The sequence below is a fragment of the Primulina eburnea genome, chromosome 12 (assembly GCF_022965805.1).
Source record: "Primulina eburnea isolate SZY01 chromosome 12, ASM2296580v1, whole genome shotgun sequence".
NCBI lineage: Eukaryota > Viridiplantae > Streptophyta > Magnoliopsida > Lamiales > Gesneriaceae > Primulina > Primulina eburnea.
Genome location: NC_133112.1, coordinates 8,567,895 through 8,592,058, shown reverse-complemented (window position 1 = coordinate 8,592,058; position 24,164 = coordinate 8,567,895). Strand labels below are relative to the sequence as shown.

At 34.7% G+C, this 24,164-nt stretch overlaps 1 protein-coding gene across 1 annotated transcript; it reads left to right on the top strand.

Moving 5' to 3' along the window:
• Window positions 1-7,625: 7,625 nt before the first annotated feature.
• LOC140807392 ((S)-coclaurine N-methyltransferase-like) lies at window positions 7,626-11,424 on the top strand. The gene is made up of 8 exons (XM_073164223.1): window positions 7,626-8,004; window positions 8,443-8,551; window positions 8,792-9,016; window positions 9,354-9,453; window positions 9,542-9,652; window positions 9,736-9,819; window positions 10,698-10,756; window positions 11,053-11,424. The coding sequence occupies exons 1-8, from the start codon at window positions 7,785-7,787 to the stop codon at window positions 11,243-11,245; spliced, it is 1,101 nt and encodes a 366-aa protein (XP_073020324.1). The 5' UTR covers window positions 7,626-7,784; the 3' UTR covers window positions 11,246-11,424.
• Window positions 11,425-24,164: the final 12,740 nt, after the last annotated feature.

Below are 24,164 nucleotides of genomic sequence, written 5' to 3'. Positions count from 1 at the left end.
CATTCATCATGCTAAATAGACTCAAAATACATAATATGACGTGAAAGATGAGAAAAAGAGGGTATAGGGTGTGCCTTTGCAATTGAAGTACTCGAAACTCGATATTTGGTGTGAGGGAACGATTGAGACGATCGGGAGACGACTTTCCTACGCTTTCTTCTTCAAAATTCTTTGAAAATCTCCTCCTAGGACTGTTATAAGGGACGGCTACATCAGCTTCTTCGAACCCTAGCCTTTTCATAACATTTTCGAAAATGGGGTGGAGTTGGAGACTAAGCCTTTTCGGCTAATTATTCGTGGGTTAAAAATCCACTAATATTAATTAATTAGGTACAACTAGGCATAATTAATTATGCATAAAATTTTTGCATTAAAGAGTTGCTCCAAAATAAATTACGAGTATTCAAAAAGTCTCCCGTTTTGACGAAAAATTGATTTCTAAAATAAGATAAGGTTATATTCGAAAAATAATTCAACTAATCGAAGTTCAGAAGATCCTAATGTTCTATTTTTACAATCAATGCATATCTCATCAGCAGTTCTTTTGAAATGTTGCTAACATTGTATGAGTTAAGCATTCATACAATCTTATTTGTGTGTTATTTCATTTCCAGTCGTGTGTTGACTTATTTTTATATGATGTTCTATAATGTGGCTTCCGTATATATAATAATCATCTTATTATGTTTTTGTTGAATGGTGGCGTCGTGAGACACATATATTTCACTTTAGATATGATGTGGCAGCAATCACTTTACAATATGTTTCTATTAGTTGGTGTCTAAAAATAGATGGAGAATATGTGACTTGAGTAGATTATTCACATAAAGTGACCGAATAACAACATATATGTTTCGATTTGTTGGGATATGAACCTCAAACATCTCATTTTAAAAGAGATCACTTGTCTATTACCTCTGTAGATGCTCATTGTGAATCCACTGTTATTCATAATGAAAGTCATATGGTTCCACTCCACAATTGTTCCCATATAGTATTTGGACATAGCACCCATATATTTTGGAAGTATTTACAAGTTATCCAATGTACCATGAAAAATCTTCATCTCAGGTTGCAAACTTCACCATGACTTCGTATATGAAATTGCGTATTCAAATGTATCTTTAACTTGGTCTATTATACTTAATCTTGAATGCAAAATCACATCGTAACAATACCCAATATTGTATTGTCATCATCTCACTATTTAAGTTACAATGATCTATACAGACATTGGTAGAAACATATATGTGTTCCCCACCATGTTTTGTTAATTTCCAATCATTTTTCTTCATAGTGAAATAAGCTCGAAGACTCCATCAACACCTGACAATAGATTATGTGTTTTTGCACCGTAGTTTCCACAAAATATGGGTACTCTCAACAACAATATTGTGAGGCCAGAGGCCGAAGAGGGCGGGGGTGATCGCCGGTGCCATGAGATGGCACAGACAATTAGCGGCTCCTGGCATGCTTCTAGGTGGAGGGAACATGAATGAACTGTTCTTACACAAGAAGGAGAGGGATTCCGAGACTGTTCAATGTAATGGACTGTACAGTTGAAGATGGCTTAAAAGATTTGATTGGTACTACTCATATCACGAAGGTGCATTTTCTTTTCGGTAGCTCATCACATAAAAACTTCAAAGTTAAGCGTGCTTGATTTGGAGCAATTTTGGGATGGGTGACCTCCTAGAAATTTTCTTAGGGTGCGTGTGAGTGAGGACATAAGCACGCTGGAAAAACCCGTCTTGATACAGTGAGGATAGTCATCGAATCTGGGGCGTTACAAATATACTCACATCTGACAACTCTGACTGAGTAATCTTTCACAAATACGATCAAATCATAAAAGTTGGATCACAAATCAACATGTACACCAGCAGAATCAGGAAGCTCTTCCATGAGTACTTTATCGAAAAATGATGGCATCTCGGATGTCTCTGGCATAAATGGTGTAAGTTTTCTCTAACGTGGCATGAATTGGTTCACGTGATGAAGTCCCCTCGTCAGCACATGCACAATTATTCTCTTCTCTGTCATTATTTATCTCATCTTCTTCATTATTCTCCTCTTCTGAAGACTCGCTATATGACATCTCTAGTTTAGTATCACTCATAAAAAGCATCATGAATATTTCTTCCAGCATCTGAAGAATGAGCCTCCGCATCAAATTCTTGATTAATTGGATCCCAAACTGTTCCAACGTTTTTGGCTTAACCTGCAGCTGTATTCAGCCAACATGTGAGATTTTCTTCGGATGGGCCTATGATATATCGATCACATGATCCACTTCCGTTATCCAAATGTCTATTGCTTGATATTTTAGTTACCAATGGAATATATGACTCCGGATCAGTAAAACCCTTGTACGTTGAAGTATTGGGTTGGTTTTAGAAATAAACTTCGGCGACGTGTGAAATATATGGTTCATGTTCATGCCCCCTAAAATCAAGGTTCGTTAGCTCTATTTCAACACATAAATGTAACATATGCATATTTTGATATTGCGTTATAAACTCTAAAACTTCTTTATTAACAATGTTGACATGTACTTCATTCCAAGAATTTTTTCCATGAATGCATATTTAGTTGAAAATTTGGTTGTAAATTTCAATGTATCGATGTTTAACTTCATACACACAACTTGAATCAGCTCCAATAAACTAATCAATCGTAATAATTGAATTGGTATCACATGTGAGATACTATATTTGACGGATCTATTTTCGATAATAATATCGCCACCCAAATATAAGAGAACACAATTTATCCATGAAACCGATTGAAAAAATTGGAGATATAAAATATTGTGTTTAAAATTTTAGAGAGAAAATAAGGTGAAATTGGAAAATAGATATGTAAAATTTATGAACATGATATAAAATGTGTGAAGTAATAAGAATCTTTATAGCAAAGACATATAAATTTTAAAATGTCCGGAATAAAAAAGTCTGGAATCGCGCAAAGTTAAAGAATGTAATTAGCCAAAGCCGATTTCCAGGAAATGCATGTGCTGCAGTGTCTGCCATATTCAGTGGAGTTTTGTGATAATTTAGCAAAACTTCATACTTTATTGTATTTTGAAATTTTGTTTTCTTTTTAAATTATATAAAAAAATTTGTTCGTCAAACGGCTTGACTTGGTACGTATCTATAGTAAAGAGTAATATTTTTACTCCATTAAGTATATTACAAAAATATATTTTTGACATGAAAAATAATATTATTCACTCAAATCAGCATATATTACAAAACTAACAAAAAAAAATTGATAATTTTGTTGTGAAAATTAATATTATGGACATAGAAAATAGTACTTTACATGGATTATTCTTCTCTCAGGTTCAATATCTAGAGAAACCCTTTTAATATAATAGTTCTAATAATATTTCAACACTTCCATTATGTATGAAAAGAAGTGCAAGAATTATAAGTAATTATTTTTACTTTTTAAATTTGATGCGTATAACATAAAATGTATTGTAATTTGTATTAGAGAATTCTGAACTGAATATTTGGTGTATTTATAGACGACTTAGAGATGTTTGTATTTTACGGTCCGAGTTAAAATAATTACCATGTTATGACTTCTTAGTAAGATATAATCTCTCTTTATTTTCGTGAAGGTTACCTTATTCATGTGAACTTTATGATATAGTTGTGCACGATTAGTGAGATCTTACGATGGTGATATTATTCTCGTTATAGATCCAACGATCATCATTGATCTAAATATGGTTTATAATTGATCTAAAAAAATTTTGAAACAATAATATGTTGGAGTACTTTTTTCTTGCATCTAAGGCACAACGGAAGTTTAAAAATTTTGTTTTGACGTTCAAACTTTCCTTGGGCATCGTATGATATAAAACATTTATAGAGTATTCAGATCTGTTTACCTTCATATATTTAACGTTGGACATCAAATCAATACTGTATTAGCAGAGTTGTTCCTTCTTGTAAATCCGTACGAACATATCTCATTCTTTTGATAGTCCGAGAATGGTTTCCTCGTTTAGATCGTACTAGAGATCTAACGATTCAGTATCGAGCATGGACAGCCGGAATTTTACATGAAAAGTCCCTACCTTTTTATCTTTAAATAATTAAATACTACAATTTTTTTTTATTATAAACTTTTACTTTAAAATTCGAAACCATCACATTTATATAATATTTTAACATCCAAAATCTGAAATGAATAAAAACTTCATGAATCGTTAATTGTAGAAAGGTACGATAATTACAAAAGGATCAAACGTAAAACTTCAAAACAAGCATTAAATATTTATAAAATAATCCTTAAACTTTTGCTCAGACCCGATGCCCTAAGCCCTAAACCTCTCGCATCAGCAGCCCACCGCGCGCGTCCCTTGTGCATCAACAACTCCCTCGCGCATTAGCGACTGTCACAGAATTTGGCTCGACTCTTGGCTCATTCCAGCCCCTCACCAGGACCCTAAGGCACGTCTCAAGCCCCTGGTCCAGCCTTTACACCATCCCCTTAGCCCTAGGACCGCAAACCCCCAAAAAAAGCAACAAGTGCCATTTTTGAAGTCACAGTGGCAGCGCTGTACCAGCTTGTCCAAGCCCTGACCTAACCCCTCCTAGACCTACCTAGGCCCTAAAACTTCCCTCAAGACCATGGATAGGACCCCATGCAGCCCCCATAGCCGAAGAAGCCCCAAGCCACGCCCCCTTCACTCTTGGCATGCACGCTTGTTGCGTGCATGGCTCTGCAACTCCTAACCAGCCTCTCTTATGATTCTTACCTTGAAAAAATACTCTGAACATTTAGGTCTACCCTTTGATCTCTTGGTTTGCATCCCTCTTTCAACAATTCTCAAAAAAAAAATCAAGGATTTCTTATTGAAAACATGAGATGCATATAAATAAAACTTAAAACCAACATCTTTATGAACATTTCACACAAAATCAAATACATGCAATATTATGGATTGAATGGTGCATAAAAAAAGGTTTGAAAACATGTCTTTGCATTTAAAACGCTCGAAATACGAATATCAAAGCGGTGGAACATCGATAACGAACGAAGGACGATTTAGACCAATTTTTCTCATCAAAACCCACCAAAAACCCACATTATGCTACAAGGGAGTCGGTTGTTCGTTGTTGTAAGAAAGAACGATGAAGAAAATCGAAGAAAGAAGGAGAAAAAAATTCAAAATCTGAAAAGCCAAGGAACTCAAATTTCGGCCACTTCCTCCTTCAATTCACGTGAATTGTTTGTGTGTGTTTGTAGGTGTTTAGGTGTGTGTGTGTGTTTAGGGCTATAATTCTTTTTATTATATATAAAAAAAACAAAAATTCTTTCCAATTATGAATTAATGGTCTTAATTAACCCTAGTTTTTAGTTAATAAATTAGGCTAATTAAGATCAATAAAATCGTTAGGCCTCAAATTAAAAGATTTAAAAATATCTATTTCCTAAAAAAATCCCTTATAAAACATAATTTCTTTTCCCCCACTAATTAATTTAAATTTAATCTTAAAAATGTGAAAATTCTTAAATTATTTAAAATAAATCTTTTCTTGACTAAAAATAAAAATTAAGCTTTTAAATCTTTAATAGCTTAATCGTTTTCGGTCCTCCGTCCTCGGCCAACCATCGATATTCATCTGAAATCTTTAAGTTATGCAATCGAGCAAAATTATACAATTAATCATTTAGTCACTCAAAATATATCATTCATGTATCCAAAATTATTTAATTAATAATTTTCATGTATGCGGTCTACGTAGACTGATTTTCGGATGTTACATTACAAGTTCGACGAGGTTGTAACATCATCGGGGCGGCACACGGTAGAAGGGGTGGTGGCTGAAAACTCCTTTCGAAATAAAGGGGTGGCTGAAAATTTCCTTGAGGGAGGTGGACAAAATTTTGTATGCAAAAGTTTTTTTATTTCATAGAACTCTTAATGAAATATTTATAGTAGGGTCACTAATAACATTAGTATTTAATTAATAGATTCTAAATTTACTTAATAAAGAATTGTGAATTCATACAACCTCGATTGACGATCAGACATCGTCGATATGTTGATGGTACAAATCTCGTTCATATATTGAAAATTTCTAAGATCAAAATTTCCACTGATATATTTTTTGCAGCTGACATATTTGTGAACACTTTCACTAAAATAGACAGGTCCACTCTCCTTACTTAATTTGCAATTAAGCTAACTTCGATAACTTTCATTCCTGAAATCTACTTATAAACTCCATTATAAGCAATCTGTTTGATCTCCATCAAACTTCACTCGCCAAATTCAACTCCTTGAATTTGAATATCTCAATGGGAAAACAGAATCGAATACTTGTGTGACCCTAAATGGTTTAAGATAGAGCTAGTCGTGGGTTCACAACTACATTGTTATTCAAAATAATAGGCTTACCCTAATCCTTATTCTTTTCATCAACTCCTTGATCAAAAATGTCAGAACTCATATCTGATTGCACTCATCGAATCATGATAAGAACGTCTAGTAACATCGCCTCATGATCTCCTAGGTATCATTGATAGTGCCTCCAAGAACCTTAAATTATGGTTAACATATAATACGGTCCCAACTCATATATCTTGATCGAATCTACAACCATTGATAAATCGAGAGTTGCAAATTAATTCGATAACGATATAATATTTCTTTGAGTAATAACATTGCATTGGTATGTGTCACTAGAAAAACACATTTCCTTAAAGCACGTGTCTTGCTCTGGTCGGAGATTCCTTGTACTATTAACTCATCAGATCACATAGGATATCTTCGCCTATGGGCAAACAGTGAATCCCCAACTATAATGCATCGATCCTACTTATTTCGAAACTACATCCATCATCATCACCTGATGACCCTCCATGAAGTCGATAAACGATTCAAAGTACAGTGATAGTATGCAGAGCCTCCATCTTGTCCATGTCAAATGCCTAATTTTGTACAATCATAGCCACATACTTTTCTACTAGATAAGTGATAATCACTTAACGAACATCTTCATGTCCTTACCAAAGAAACATGGGGTTTACATAACATATTTCAGTCTCAAACTCCAGCGAATTTTATCCTTATTTTAGACTGCTGATTCGATTAGAAATATTTTTAGAATATACGATACACTTCTTAATGAGTTTTATGATCTTACATTGTAAGGTAGACCTGATAGTAGTATTATGTTACGGTATATGTCCAGCGAATTTTATCCTTATTTTAGATTGCTGATTTGATTAGAAATATTTTTAGAATATACGATACACTTCCTAATGAGTTTTATGATCTTATATTGTAAGGTAGACCTGATAGTACATTTTGTATATTGAAGGCTTTTATCAATACAGCTTGCATTAATATACATATAAGTAAATATCATAATTAGATACAACTATAAAATATTATTAAAATAAAATTATTTTTACGTAAAAATCAATAAAACTCATTTGACTCGCTGGACATATACCGTAACATAATACTCACTAAATCTATCCTATCATTTGCACAAAATGTGTACTAAAAAATTTCCACGGTTTAATGTCCACATTCGTGCATTATGTTATCTTTGTTTAAAAGAAAATTTGAAACGTGCTAATTATTGCAAGGGACATCGGCAATTTCAGGTTCTATATGGGTCAAAATGAAATTAGAATAAGATGGAACCCGTCGCAGCTCTGATTGCATGACGTGCCAACTTCTCCTACACAAATTATAGCCGTGCCAACTTCTACTACACAAATTCCAGTCCGTTTCAAGGAATCAGGAGACAATGGCGGCGACGCCGGATGCTAACGGCGGCATTATATATTTACTCATGCAGGTACCGTATGAAGCAACGGTGCGCCTGATGCTAACCTCCCTCGAGCGCAATTTACTTCCGGACCCCGTCGTAAGACGACTCACTCGCATCCTGCTCGCCTCCCGCCTCCGCTCCCATTACAAAACCTCTGCTTACCTCCAGTTGTCCGACATGCTCGAGTTTGCGCATTGTAAATCTCTGAACTTAGTGTCCTTACATCTAAATGTGTAATTTGATGTTCCAATTGGCTCCCACCTGAGTAATTAATTTTTTGGGTGCTCATGGGTTTATTGCCTCACAAACTCCGTCTAAGTGTACAAACTCGTGTTGAGAAGAGCACTAGTTTCATGCTTGAAACCACTAATGAATGTTTTGATCATGATTTGCAATTTCTTTCTGATTCTGAGTTTGATAATGTTGTGTTTTTACATTTGGGTTTTCCCTAGCAAGATGTGATACACAGGCTGAAGATTTAGTTTTATTGTTATTGTTATATAGCATTGTGTGCAGTTTTCATGTCATACGGGCTTCAGCTGGATATGGCTAATATCAATTATCTCTATTTTGGTTTATGAATTCTTACTCATTATATATGATGTCCTCCAAAATAATGGATCTCTTCTTTCAGCGTTGAGAGAAATGCCTATAGCAATCAAGACGGAAATGCCGAAGGATCAACACTATGAAGTTCCGACGTCTTTCTTCAAGCTTGTTCTAGGGAAGCACCTTAAATACAGGAAAAGATGTTCTGCAACTTAATTCGCTATTGATAACGTTCGCATCGTGTATGGGTCTAGTGAATATAAGTGTAGACAGCTCAACATAAAGTAACATTTCTTTTTTAATAAATGACGAGGTCTCCAAATTCAGTTTACCCTATTGAGAGTCTAAAGTCTTACTATTATAATGGGATCTATGCTAAATCTTTTGAGATTCATGATACTCATCTGCGAGCTGATAAGTATTCCTGGCTGCAGTTGCTGCTTCTTTCCAGACAAGTCAAGCAGCTTGGAGGATGCCGAGAAGGCAATGCTAGAGTTATACTCTGAGAGGTCACAACTAAAAGATGGTCTCACTGTTCTTGATGTTGGCTGTGGCTGGGGATCACTTTCTTTGTACATAGCTCAAAAGTATCCCAATTGCCAGGTTACAGGGATTTGCAATTCGACTACCCAGAAAGCATATATTGAGGAGAAATGCCGGTATTTTCCATACTCGTTCTTTGACCATCCAGATCCTATGGTTAGTATTTGGATACCTGGAACTCCAGATGTGATCCGAGTCTTGTTACTTTTTTATGTGCTACTTTTCTTGGTTTCTCAGGGAAGGTAATTCCTGGATAAAGGTGTGAAGCCCTTTTTTCCCTTGACGGAAACAAATTTTTTTTGACATTAGGATAATGGAAGATAAAAGAAAATTTATAGCTCAGAGTGTAGTAGTATATCTTGGATTGATGTTCATCGCGTTGATCTTTTTTTTCCATGTTATTTCACAAACAAAAATCAGGATCAGTCTGACAACAATCACTTTCTGTCACAGGGAGCTTCAGCTGCAGAATGTCGATATAATAGTTGCAGATATCAGTACATTTGATATGGAAGCCTCCTATGACAGAATATTTTCCATCGAAATGTTTGAGGTGCTTACCCTTAATGTTTCAATAATAGGAAACGGGAATTAACCTATTCTTGGCACCACTAATGAAATTTTTTGTCCATTTGAAACAGCATATGAAAAACTATCAAGATCTTCTTAAGAAGATCTCCAAGTGGATGAATTCAGACAGTCTTCTGTTTATCCACTATTTTTGCCATAAAACATTTGCTTACCACTTTGAGGTAATGATAGTCTGTTATACGATTATCGTTTCTTTTTTCATATTTTAATTTGAAAAACACTTTTTTATGTATTCACTATGCAGGACATCAATGAGGATGATTGGATCACTAGGTACTTCTTTACCGGAGGTACAATGCCCTCGGCAAACCTACTCCTCTATTTTCAGGTGATCAGTCATCTACCAATTACAATTTGTTAATATCGATGGGGACTGTCAAAGTGTAATGTTAGCCATTTCAACCAATCTTTATTCGATTTATCATATTTGTCTTGCTAAGAAGTAATTCAAATCAATGAACTTACCAATTTGTATGTTGTTTAAGAATACCACATATATGTTTGGTCCCTTTTGGTCTCCAAATAAGTGTACATTGTTAGATCCAAATAAGTGTACATTGGATGTAACAAAGGTTGTTTTGACCTTATATTGGGTGGACCGGATTGGTTATGATATTATCTAGTAATGTTGGTAAAGTGGAGCTTATATGGTTATCCTGCCATGTATAATATAAGTTACCTATAAGCCAAGTAGGAGATTGATAAATCCTAAATGAGGGAGTCCTTAATCAATCACTGGCTATATGTGAATGACTTGAGTACTACAGATATCATTGAAGGTTAAGCTCATTTAGAAATAATTTCCCATGGTTTAAATAGTTTTGGCTTTCAATTTATTGAGAATACACAGAGATTTATGCGTTTTTTCTATTCATCGGATAGCTTAAAGAGAAATACAAAATATATGTGTTGTGGTTATGGTGTCCACTGTAGAAGGACAAAATCTACGAAGATTATTTTATGTCAACTTTCCAGCACAAAATTCATAAATACAGAGGAGCAGTTTGCAATGGAGCTAGCAATACTTCCCGTGTTGGATTGTAGAACTTTTTTCATCAGAAAAAAACTACAATTTTTTTTTCTATTTTGATTTTAAAAGTGTTTGTCTGAAACCTTCTGATTTCTGAATGATGCATCATGTTTTCAAATTGCAAGTTCAACCAGTGTAGAGTTACTAAGTGCTTTTTGATGGTGTCTCTTATGCAGGATGATGTATCTATTGTTAATCAATGGCTGGTGAATGGAAAGCATTATGCACGCACAAGGTAAGTTCGGAATATGTAAAATAATTCATGAGCACCAGGAGCATCCGAAAACTTCATTTTCAGAAAAATAACAAGTAAAATTCAAAAACCAGCTTACGTGGGTCCTGCAGGGTACACCCTGTTCGATATTTTTATAATGATCAATATACTTTACATCATTAGAGCAATGAGCATGCTTATGAAACCGAGTTAAACTGGCCATCTTGATGGTTTTAATCATTCTTTATTTGTCTGGTCAATCTGTTGCATCTGTGGCTTGTCTATGTAAAAACTAATAAAAGAATATGTGGTTGCAGTGAGGAGTGGTTAAAGAGAATGGACCAAAATTCCATTTCCATAAAGCCAATAATGGAATCCACTTATGGCAAGGATTCAGCTGTCAAGTGGACAGCCTACTGGAGGACATTTTTCATCGCGGTTGCAGAACTATTTGGCTACAATGATGGAGAAGAATGGATGGTCACACACTTCCTTTTCAAGAAAAAGTGAAGGTATGAATTTCTGTCAGTCAAGACTTTTCAAGTGTAATGCAGATACCGATCATTGTTCATCGGCATGAATTGTTGCCTATTTTTGGAAATCAAATTTGCCAAGGGATGTAGAACTCTAACTTTGAAAGCGGTTTGGTGTTCCATATTTTCAGTTGATTTTTACATTTCAGAGGACCATCCTGGAGCTCTAATTTGATATCAGCAGCAATCCTATGCACACATTGTGTGTACAAAGATTAATTTTTTATATAATAAGAAAATTAATGTTATAGATTTAAAGTAATTTTTAATGTAATTTAGAAATTATTTTAAAGAATCTCATAGATTATTTTTTAAGATTTATGATATTTAATTTAACTAGAATAATAATATTTTAAGTATAATAATCTTTATTATTTTTAAAATTTATTTTGCCTTATTATAAATTTTCGATTATGGTGGAAAATTGAAATTGTCATTATGTGACTACTTAGATTTCATTCAAATAAATAAATATTGGAGGTAATATTTTAAAAATAAAAATATAAATGTGCAGAACAATTTAAAAAACCAATCGACAGCCAACACACAACATAGTAGACTGAAGGCGCAGTTAGAATATTTCGTGCATTATATTATTTTTTCTAAAATATGATAAATGAATTAAAAAAAACTACAATCGTTTTCATAGATAAAATATTATATATATTTTTTTAATTTGATATCCAACTTTAAAGTAAGCAGAATACCCTCTATGACATTATTTTTTATTTAGATACATCTAGATTAAATTCTACTAAATACTTTTTATTTTACTGAATATAATTCAACATTATTAGTTGCTTCAATTTGTTTAATTTGGATACAACTAAATTTTTTTTTTTATCTCAATACATTTGTTTGAAGGTAAAAATATCTGAGAATGATAGTATAAAAGGTAAGTAATTTTTTTAATCTTTGCGACATATAGTTTCAGCAATTTATTACTTTTCTTATATTTCTCAATATCTGACTTTATCATCGGCGGAGCGGTGACGGAAAAAACTCATGACACCTACTAACCTTCTTTGTGTTTTCAAGCTTTCATATGGCTGAAAATGGAAAGAGCATGATTTCCCAACCTTCAGCCTATCTCATCCTTTAAACATATCGAAGCTAGGCCATCGCAAATCCTACTCAGCATCCTACGTAGAAGCAATAAGATTTTTGAAGCTTCACATGAAGGGATGACAATGGATTCGAGTAGAATGAATATTTACCAAGATCATCAGTTTGGTTTGGGAGAGGTTAAATGGGCATAAATCAGATAATGAATTTGAACTCGGATGAGTCTGGATCGAGTAATGAGTTTTCTATAGCAAAAAATTATGTGAAACGGTTTCATGGGTCGTATTTTGTGAGACAGATCTTTTATTTGGGTCATCTATGAAAAATTATTATTTTTTATGCTAAGAGTATTACCTTTTATTGTGAAAATCGGTAGGGTTGACTCGTCTCACAGATGAAGATTCGTGAGACCGTCTCACAAAAAACCTACTCGTTTTCTATAGGGTCTGACTGTTTTGGTTAAGTGTTTTTTTTTTCCCAAAAAAAAACATCTACTAGTTTAGAGTAATTTCCATTCGTGGACTAGATCATAGTATTTGCGCCAAATAAGCTTCAATCTTGTAAATATTAAGGATGGAATTAGAATTATTTTTGATTCATCACTTTTGATTAGTGACTTACCAATGTTGTTTGTGTCATGTTATGCGGTGAATAACCTAGATAGTGTTTGTAATTTCTAAAAAAAGATTATCAATTTTTTAAAAAAAAAAAATTAGAGGAAAATCTAATGATGAATTTTTTTCGAGGTTGCAAACACTATCATATGTGAACATTTATAATATAAAGTTAGTTGTGATATTTGATTTAAGTGTGCGATGAAATTACAAAAAAAATCATAAATGATTTAATTGATTTCTTTACAATAGAGAACTTTTACATGGTTATAAGACTATTATCTAGACTGATAATCTTATATATTTAACTATTTATTATTATTATTATTATTATTATTATTTGTTGGAACAAAACTTTTATGTTTTGGTGTTAACAAATGATTAAGGCATAATTGCTCTAAAATAAACTGAACTCCAAACCAAACGGAATTAGAGACTACTTCACAGATATTTTGTTCCAATGACATAATGTCATGTGTCTTGTCAATAGAAATTCAAAAAGTTATTACTTCAAAACATTTTCTACAAACTGTTTGTGCTTTTGTCTTCCGATTTTCATCGCAATCACTCTTTTCTTCCAAAAATTTTTAGATATACCATGGAAGACGATGTAATCTCAGGAGTCTTCCATATGTTAGAATCATCTGGAATCAGCAGATTTTTTTCAGCTTCTTCTATGGAGATAATCGTGACAGAGTTGCTTAGTGTTTAAGAGAAGAGCTCGCTCAATGAAAAAGTGAAGATTATCATGAACATCATTGAGCACACAATGTTGCCAGAGAAGGGTTTCTTGGCAACCCTGATTCAGTTACCTTCTGGAGGAATCACAAGTTTCTCCGATATTTCTATTGATGACTTGAAGGAAATGCAACTTAAGTTCTCTGTGTCTGGGAAAGCTGTCAAACTCTCCGATTTCAAGAAAGAAATCAAACTGGAATATCAGTTATTGGAAGATGTGGTGGCCAAAGGCTTAATAGCTAAAGCAGGATATTTTGTTGCCCTAACAGTTGAAAAATTTCAAGTGATGATTGCCATAGTCAAAGGAAAAAATATCTACTGCTCCTTCATTCTATACAACACCTTGAAGAGTATGGTGCGGCACACCAAGCAATCCTTCATTTTGTTTTTCAATTGAGCAAGTTGTTAGAAGATTATGGCATTCCACTTAATGGAGCAACGACTCTCCACAAGCTCAGGATCACATATCATTTCGGCTTTGAAGCCAAAGAGTCAAGCCTCAACCATCTCACTTGAAAGTATGTTGAAGGTAAAGAACGAAATAGGAGAAGATATGGCTATACACAAGAAGCCAAAGGTTGTAACATGAATAATCAGCTAGTTCTCAAGTTAAATGCAAGAAAAACTTAATCACGTATGAAAGTGATTCTGACAAGGTACTTCCTTCACCTGATAAGAAGCTCAGAACAAGAAAAACGAAACCAATTTCCACCCCAAGCAAGTTTTCACATCTGCCAGTTGAAAATACAAAAGAGAGAAAAGAAAAACGCTGAGGTGGAATAGATGCTACACTTCGAACAGTTGCTACACCCACCATTCTACAAGCAGCACGACCAAAGGTATAGTTATCAGAGATCCAATTGAGTATACCAGATCTAGACTGTTCTCAAAATAAACTTCAAAAATGATAGAGGGGAAAGGTAAAGAGAAGATGGGGGAAACTGAGAAGTTCATATCTTTGTCTGTTGTACAAACTCAAATTTACCCCTTGAATGGATGAGGTAAATGAATACCAAATTCCAAAAATGAATTCTACGATAAATAGTATAAATTTCGAACAGTCACTTTTGCAAACAAACTGAAAAATAAAGAGACATTGAAGAAATTCATTGCTCTTGAAATGACTATCTTGAAGGCTGTTAAAGCAGTAACAGTGCCTCACTCTATAGAGATAATGGAGAACTTCTTTGATCTTATGAGAATTAAAAATCTGACACTAATCTATGAAAAACTGAAGAAAAAAAAAAACTATGATTCTCAATGCCCAACTGCTCATGATGACACAAAAATTTCACTTAGTTGGATACAGATTTGAGTTCTCTTCAAAACAAGGTAAAGTTTTGGGAAATTGATGAAAAATTATACATTTCAGTGGATTACAAGAGCAAGAAATCCAAAAAGGAATCACAAGTTTCTCCGATATTTCTATTGATGACTTGAAGGAAATGCAACTTAAGTTCTCTGCATCTGGGATTGCTGTCAAACTCTCGGATGTCAAGAAAGAACTCAAACTAGAATATGAGCTATTGCAAGATGTGGTGACCAAAGGCTTATAGCTAAAGCAGGATATTTTGATGTCCTAGCAGTTGAAAAATTTCAGGTGATGATGGCCATAATCAAAATAATAAATATCAACTGGTCCTTCATTCTATTCAACACCCTAAAGAGTATGGTGCAACACACCAAGAAATCCTTCGTTTTTGTTGTTCAGTTGAGCAATTTGTTTGAAGATTATGGCATTCCACTTAATGAAGCAATGAATCTCCACAAGCTCGGGATGCTTAATGCATAGAGCATTTCGGCTTTGAAGTCAAAGAGTCAAGCCTCGACCATCTCACTTGAAAGTATGCTGAAGGTAAAGAAGGAAATATGAGAAGATATGGCTATACCCAAGAAGTCAACGGTTGTAACATGGATAATCAGCTAGCTCCCAAGTTAAAATGCAAGAAAAACTTAATCACGTATGAAAGTGATTCTGACAAGGTACTTCCTTCACATGATAAGAAGCTCATAACAACAAAAACGAAACCAATTTCCACCCTAAGAAATTTGCACCTCTGCCTTGTTGAAATACTTGTTGGAACATTTCATGTCGCAATCTTGATTTTGATGTTAACAAAACTTGTTATTGTGTTTGTAACATATTACTCAAGTGTGAAGTTATTAAAACAAGAAGCAAGCAGAAACTGAATTTTGCACAAACTGAAGTTCTGGCAAGTTTCGTTATTTTGATGATATCTCTCCACTGAATGATTCAAATGACATTCCATCAACTGGAATGATCAGAAAACTCAATTTGGAACAAGTCATGGCTCACGTCAGTTGGGCGAATTCGGATGTTATTAAGGTCTAACTGATCGCTGAACTGCCGAACTGATTGCATGAAAACAGCAATCACTTGGGTACGAGCAGTTGTGGTATTTTGGTCGTATCCCTCAGCTTGGTTATTGGAATGGAGAGATTCAATATGCGTTCGAAAGATAAGATGATTATCTACAAACCATATTCAAAAGTCAAAGTCTGAATCGAAACTTAAGATGCTGATAAATTATGATGAAACTACTGATTCTGCACAAACTGAAATCAGTTAGGTTGATTTCAGCACACCAGCTGAAACTGAACCAGACCAACTGAACTGAACCTAGCTGCTGACCAACTGAACGAGACCGGCTAAACTGAACCAGCTGCTGATCAACTGAACCAGTTGAACTGAACCAGACCAACTAAACCAGCTGAACTAAACGAACCAGCAGCTTACCAACTGAACTGAGCCAGCTGCTGACCAGTTGAATTGAACGACCAGTTGAGTTGACCAGTAGGTAAAATGTCCAGCAAGGCGAATTTGACCGTTGCAATTTTAGAAACAGTACAGAAACTTTCTAAACGATCATATTCTTGTGTCTAATGTATATATCATTGTTGGGGTTTATAAATAAAACATATTGAAGATCAAATAAGAGCTTTTGAGGAGGATTCAAAGCATGGGCAGTTATCATGAATATATCAGCTAGTTGAGAACACAAGCCCTTGTGTGAGGATACATTTGAGATGTACACTGTAACTGATAAATTCCTCACACACAATCACTCACACATATACAAGAGAGTTGAATTCAAAGATTAGTTGAGTGAGTCTTACACAAAGACGTAAAACAATGTGTTTGTAGTCTTTGCATATGAGACATTAATAATGTGCTAGTTGTGAGGTCCTGTCTACAATCTTGAGAGCTAGGAGTTCAGTTAGGCAGTAGTATAAGTCCTAAGCTGAGTGGGTTTGTACGAAGAGTTTTATACATCAAAGTCCTCTAGTTGATCATTCCCAAGGGGAAGAAGGGGTGACGTAGGAGCATTTGAAGTCTCTGAACATCCATAAACATATTCTCGTCCTTTTGTTTATTACATTTACTTATCAATTCTATTGTTTTTAAAGAGGCATTGTAAAAACATTTTATGTGTTCTTCAAATACCAAAATATTGCATACCAAGTGTTTATAAAATGCTTCAACTAAAATATTTTTACTCATTCAACTTGCATATATTTCAAATTCTTTACAAAATATTTAATCGGTTTTCACAAAGGATTATTTCGAGTGTCTTCCGCTTGGTTTGAAAACCAAACTTATTTAATTCATCGGTGTTCAATATTTCAAGAACCGAGCTATTGTAGCTCAACGATGATCCCCCTAACTGATCCCAACAAAATACAAAAGAGAGAAAAGAAAAACGCTGATGTAAAGCAAACTCAGCTGCCCAAAACTGATGTCAAGGCAATTACTAATAAGGAAACTGACAAAGAATTTTCTGCTAAGCCTGCACAGAATTTAACTCTAGTTGGAATAGTTGCTACACTTCGAATAGTTGCTCCACCCACCATTCTACAAAAAGCACGACCAAAGGTGTAGTTATCAGATATCCAATTAAGTATACCAGATCTAGACTGTTCTCAAAATAAACTCCAAAAATGATAGAGGGGAAAGGCAAAGAAAATACGGGGAAAGCTGAGAAGTTCGTACGTTTTTCTGTTGTACAAACTCAAATTGACCTCTCGAATGGATGAGGTAAATGAATACGCAAATTCCAAAAATGAATTCTACAGTGAATAGTATCAACTCCGAACAGTCACTTTTGCAAAGAAACTAAAAAATAAAGAGACATTGAAGAAGTTCATTTCTCTTGAAATGACTGCCTTGAAGGCTGTTAAAGCAGTAACAGTGGCTCACGCTATAGAGAGAATGGAGTACTTCTTTGATCTCATGAGAATTAAAAATCTTACACTAATCTATGAAGAACTGAAAAAAAAAAAACTATGATTCTCAATGCCCAACTGCTCATGATGACGTAGAAAATTTCACTTAGTTGGATACAGACTTGACTTCTCTTCAACACAAGGTAAAGTTCTGGGAAATTGATGAAAAATTATACATTTCAGTGGTTCACAAGAGCAAGAAATCCACCCAGGAATCACAAGTCTCTCTAATATTACTATTGATGAATTGAAGGAAATGCGACTTAAGTTCTCTACATCTAGGAAGGCTGTCAAACTCTCAAATGTCAAGAAAGAACTCAAACTGGAATATAAGTTGCTGGCATATGTGGTGGCCAAAGGCTTAATAGCTAAAGCAGGCCATAGTCAAAAGAATAAATATCAACTGGTCCTTCATTTTGTTCAACACCTGAAGAGTATGGTGCATCACACCAAACAATTCTTCGTTTTTGTTGTTCAGTTGAGCAAGTTGTTTGAAGATTATGGCATTCTACTTAATGAAGCAACGACTCTCGACAAGCTCGGGATTCTTAATGCATAGACAATTTCGGCTTTGAAGCCAAAGAGTAGAGCCTCAACCATCTCACTTGAAAGTATGCTGAAGGTAAAGAAGGAAATATGAGAAGATATGGCTATACCCAAGAAGTCAAAGGTTGTAACATGTATAATCAGCTGGTTCCCAAGTTAAAATGCAAGAAAAACTTAATCATGTATGAAAGTGATTCTGACAAGGTACTTCCTTCACCTGATAAGAAGCTCAGAACAAGAAAAACAAAACAAATTTCTACCCCAAGCAAGTTTTCATCTCTGCTTGTGCAAAGTACAAAAGATAGGAAAGAAAAACGCTGAGGTTAAGCAAACTCAACTGACCAAAACTGGTGTCAAGGAAATTACTAATAAGGAAACTGACAAAGAATTTTCTGCTAAGCCTGCACAGAATTTAACTCTAGTTAGAATAGCTGCTACACTTCGAACAGTTGATCCACCCACCATTCTACAAGCAGCACGACCAAAGGTGTATCAGAGATACAATTAAGTATACCAGATCTAGACTGTTCTCAAAATAAACTTCAAAAATGATAGAGGGGAAAGGCAAAGAGAATATGGGGGAAGCTGAGAAGTTCATACCTATGTCTGTTATACAAATTCAAATTGAACTCTTGAATGGACAAGGTAAATGAATACGCAAATTCCAAAAATGAATTCTACAATGAATAGTATCAATTCCGAACAAGTCACTTTTACAAAGAAACTGAAAAATAAAGAGACATTGAAGAAATTCATTTCTCTTGAAATGACTGCCATGAAGGCTGTTAAAGTAGTAACAGTGGCTCACGCTATAGAGAGAAAGGAGTACTTCTTTGATCTTATGAGAATTAAAAATTTGACACTAATCTATGAAGAACTGAAAAAAAAACTATGATTCTCAATGCCCAAATGCTCATCATGACCCAACAAATTTCTCTTAGTTGGATACAGATTTGAGTTCTCTTCAAAGCAAGGTAAAGTTCTGGGAAATTGATGAAAAATTATACATTCCAGTGTAACACAAGAGAAAGAAATCTACCAAGGAGTTCACAAAAAAATATCCGCACAAGAGGAAAAGCCTGAAGAGGAACAACACGAGAAGAACTCTTCTGATAAAGTGTTGAAGAAAGATATTTATCAAACAAACAAAAATCAAGCAAAGTTGGACTCTCAACTAGTTCAGCTGAGCAAATTTTGGAGTAAACTGAACATTCAATTACTCAAGCACCAGAATGTCAGAATTCAACTGAACCAGTTGAGGAGATATATCTATTTAACGTTGATGAAATATTGAAAACAATAAATTAGACCATTCAAGAGGACCATTATGAAGAGATTGAAATGTACGTTTCGTCAAAAATGGAAAGTGAAGAACAAATTACAGATGTAACTGAAGTGGTGAAGTCAGTAGAAGTTCAAATCCCTTTAGTTGAAGTTAATGAAACATTTTTCATGTATGCATCTGTGAGGAACCAGTTGGCTCTGAACCCTTCAATAGTTCTAGAACCAGTTGCAGCAGCGAACCAAATGATAATTCAGGAAACTGAAACTGAAGTTGTTGAAGTAGTTAAGATAGTTCATGATGTTGGACCGAGCAGCCAGTTGACATCTTTCCTTATCCCAAAGCGCATATCATTGCTGAATCACCAGAATTGGAAATATGAAATGATCTTCCATATCAATGGAAAACATCCTCTCAAATCTGACTGTTATAAACGCTTTTTTGTCACAAGTCAAGGCAGGGCAAAAACTGATTGATATTGATATTGAAAACTATAAAGACAAAGTGGTCAAGGATCTCAAGAATCTATGAAAGATGTCAACGCCATTCATCCAACTAGACTCCATGAGAAAGAATTATGCTTCCATGTCACAACTATCCAACTTTCATGATGCTCTCACTTAGAAGATGGATGTAGTTAATGAAAATTTTAATTCCAAGATTTATTCATGTCACACTCAACTTTCAGCGAAGTTAGACACTATGTCAGCATAGATGACTTCAGTTGTGCACATTAGGAAAAGATATGCAGTTGTTTCTGGTGTTGACAAAAAATGATCTGAAAATTCTGAAGCCGAATCTATTGCAAAGAAATCTGACAAGAAGGGTGAAGATAAGTAACAATAGATAATTGATATTATTTATCAAATTTATCAAAATTGTTGAAACATTTTATTTCAGTTTATCAGTTTCAGAAACTCGGTTTATCATAATTGGTTATCAGAATTTATTATTTATTAAAATTGGACGTATTTCTTAATATTTTCAGATACCAAAAAGGAAAAATTGTTGGAATAGAACTTTTATGCTTTGGTGTTAACAAATAAATAAGGCAAAAATGATCTAAGATAAAATTAACTCCAAACCAAATAGAACTGATCTAAGTTAAAGTGAACTTCATACCAAATGAACTCATCTAAGCTAAACGAACTCCAAAAATGATAGGATCGGTTAAGAGAGTTTAAGTGTTTAGAAGGAGGTTGAATAAATACTTAGAATTTTTTATTCCATTTTCAATTATGAATCAGTTATTTGAGGAACTTATCCTAAAATCTTGTTTGTCGATACAAATCAGTCAACTGATAAAAGTACAAAAATAGATTGAAATATATGATACTGAAGGAATGATATAGTGTAAAACTGAAAGATAATTGAAATGAACACACAAATATTATGAGTGTTCAGAGACTTCAAATGCTCCTACGTCACCTTTCTATCACGAGGATATGATTTTACTAAAAGACTTTGATATATTACAACATATTGTAATATTCCACTTCAGTTGGTCTTACACACTGCTAAACTGGAACTATTATCCTATCAACACTTATACAGTGATTAATTGAATCGCTTGAATTGGTAGCATGAATGCTACGAATAAAAAAAATGAATGTAGAGCTAAGTGTGCAATTTGTAAACTGAGATAATACTTGTGAAAAGTATCGCAACTAATTGAAGATTGTAGCTTGATTGTTTTGTGTGTTTCACTCGCCTTCTTCAACTGATTCGATCAGCTATATATAGTTTTTGATCTCAACGATCGTATTGAATGCATTTAATGACAAATATCTGTTGAATCGTCGTCTAGTTACTTTATCTGAAAGTAGTACGACTTATTCAGACTGTTCTGTTCTGATTAATCTATTCTTCTTTGGTACAACATGTCAGTCTATCTTCTGATACTTCAACTGATGATGTGGCCAACTGATTAGGCGTTAACAGATCAGTCGATCAGTTCAGCTGGACGTTATCAGTTCTAACTGATGTCCTATCAGTTACAAATACTTCAATTGATGAGTTTTCTCCAATTCAGCTCAAACGAAGTCTTCAGTTATGATTACTCGATTTGATCGATCGGTTAGGTTCTTTAGTTCTCTTACGGATTAACATGTCAAACTCTGAAACTTATGATATTCCAAAAAAATTTCCTTTTTCGGTGTTTGACAAAACGTAGATTTCTTGAACTGACGAGTGATAACAAAACTTTTTGTAGATAAAATAATAAATCCGTACATATTCAGGAATAAAGATTTTATTGATTTTGAAATAGGTAAGTACAGATTCGTACAAACATTTCAAAATAACAGAATAACAACTGAATTAGGACACTTAGATTATTTCTTAGCCTTTTTATCAGCTGGTCTTTTATCAGTTGGTTTATCTGGTTCACTTCTCTTCTTGCTGCTTGCGCCTACTGCCTTTGTCTTATGTTACTCTCCCTTTTTGTCAAACCCGCCACTCTCGTGAAAGAAGAAACGCTGAAATTATTTGAGCAGATACCTCAGCCAGATGATTTTTCATTATGTCAATCTTCTTAGATATACTTGTATGAACAAAATTAATTTGGTTGCTGAGTAGTTCTTGGGAGGAGAGCAGTGTAGGAATTGTAACTGATTCTCTTTTTTAATCTTTTCGATTGTGTCGAAAAGGACAACTCCATCCATTGTTAGCGTCTTCAAGTCCTTCATTGTATGATCTTTCAATGTGTTCAGACTTAAAGAGTGCAACATTTGAGTAGATTTGATCTGAGAGATATTGGAGCCAAGATTGTTCAGTTCAAATAGAATTGTGTCTAGCATGACATCAGCTGCTAGTCACATTTCACGGAAGAATGCTTCAGTAAGAGCTTTTTCTTTCCCCTTTCTCTTCTGAGAAAATTCCACTACAGCAAGACGCCTTAGCACTTATACTGTTGCTTCTTGAACTAATTGACTAGGAAGTGAGTGACTGAAGAGTGGCTTCTAGTTGTCTTAGCAGTTTTCTGAGAAGTGAGTAACTGAAGAGTGGCTTCAGACATAAAGAAAGTCTCAGGAAGTATCAGGTTTGTTGATGGCAGTACCGGTGCGCCTGATGGTTCCTGGACTGAGGGAGTAATAATTTTTTTAATTGGTAACTGAACCACTTCAGTTTGAACTTCCTCCTCTGTTGTTGATATCATTTCTTGATCTTCAATAGTTTCAACAACCTCATCAGCAGCTGAATCATCTTTTTATTCGATTTGAATATCCTCAGCAACTGATTGCAGCAGGTCGTCTACATTTTTCAATGTCAGATATTCTTCAGTATATGTTTACGGCTACGCTATTGGTTCAACAACTGGTAGGATAATCAAAGCTGCATATGAGGAGGGTTGATCATCAATGGAGAGTGGAAGAGGTACTTCTAAAATCCTTTCACTGGTTGGACCACAACTGACTCGAATTCAGCTGGATTTGTCAGCAGATCCATGGATTGGGCAACTGTCGTGGCTTTGACATCCTTCATGACAGCTGATTCCAAATAGATGAACTGTTGCAGAACTTTCTTCTTCTTAAGTTTCTTTTTTTCAAGAATGACTGTTCTGAAGTTCACCCATTCATCATAATGCTCGATCTTTAGCTCTGCATGCTCATTAATGGCTTCCATTATTGTTCGATTTGAGTCTGAATGGCATTGTTGGGTCGCGATTCTTCAAGCATCTTTGCCTTGCCCTTCGGATCAGTTAAGGCATGAGGCAAGTCCAAAGATGAACCAGTTGTGTCCACCACCTCTCTGATTATTACACCTTTTGTGGCAGCTGGCTGAACCGACTGAATTGGAACAGCTGAAAGAGTTTCCTCAGCTTCTGATGGCAAAATTCTAAGCTCAGGAAGAGATCCTGGAGTGGCAGCTGGCTTGGTCTTCTGAGACCTTAGTTTCTTCAGCAGTTCAGGAGAAGGGGTCTTCACCGAATCACTGGTAGACAAGACCAGTTTTCTTTTGGATTTGGGAGCAGCTACTGGTTTTACCTTGTCAGTTTTCTAGGCCTTAGCACCTGGCTTATCAACGCCTGTCTTCTTTGGCTGGAATTTAGCGGCTGTAAAGACCTTGAATTTGATAACTAAAGAGGAAGATACTGGAAGTATTCCTGAGCCCTCAACTAGCATGCTTAGCTGAAGTGCGAAGCCTTTCGACTCCTTCAAAGTCTGCACTATATTCTTCTAGATTGAAAAGAGGATAGATGACTAGTTCATTTTAATCCCCTTGACAATAGCAGTCCTCGCTTGGAACTTCTCAAGTGTGAGGGCAGCAAAAAAACCTTCATTTTCTAGAAGGCCCTTAGCAACAATATAAGCCAGTTGCTAGTACTCTGACTTCGGCTCTTTATTAGGATCAGACACTTTAATATTTTGCACAGTAGCTGATAGAGTGGTCTACATATCTTTAAT

Coding starts and splice junctions, on each gene's coding strand:
- LOC140807392 (XM_073164223.1), top strand. CDS start 7,785: ATGGCGGCGACGCCGGATGCTAACGGCGGCATTATATATTTACTCATG. Junction 8,005..8,442: donor CATGCTCGAGTTTGCGCATT/GTAAATCTCTGA, acceptor CTCTTCTTTCAG/CGTTGAGAGAAATGCCTATA. Junction 9,017..9,353: donor TATATTGAGGAGAAATGCCG/GTATTTTCCATA, acceptor TTTCTGTCACAG/GGAGCTTCAGCTGCAGAATG.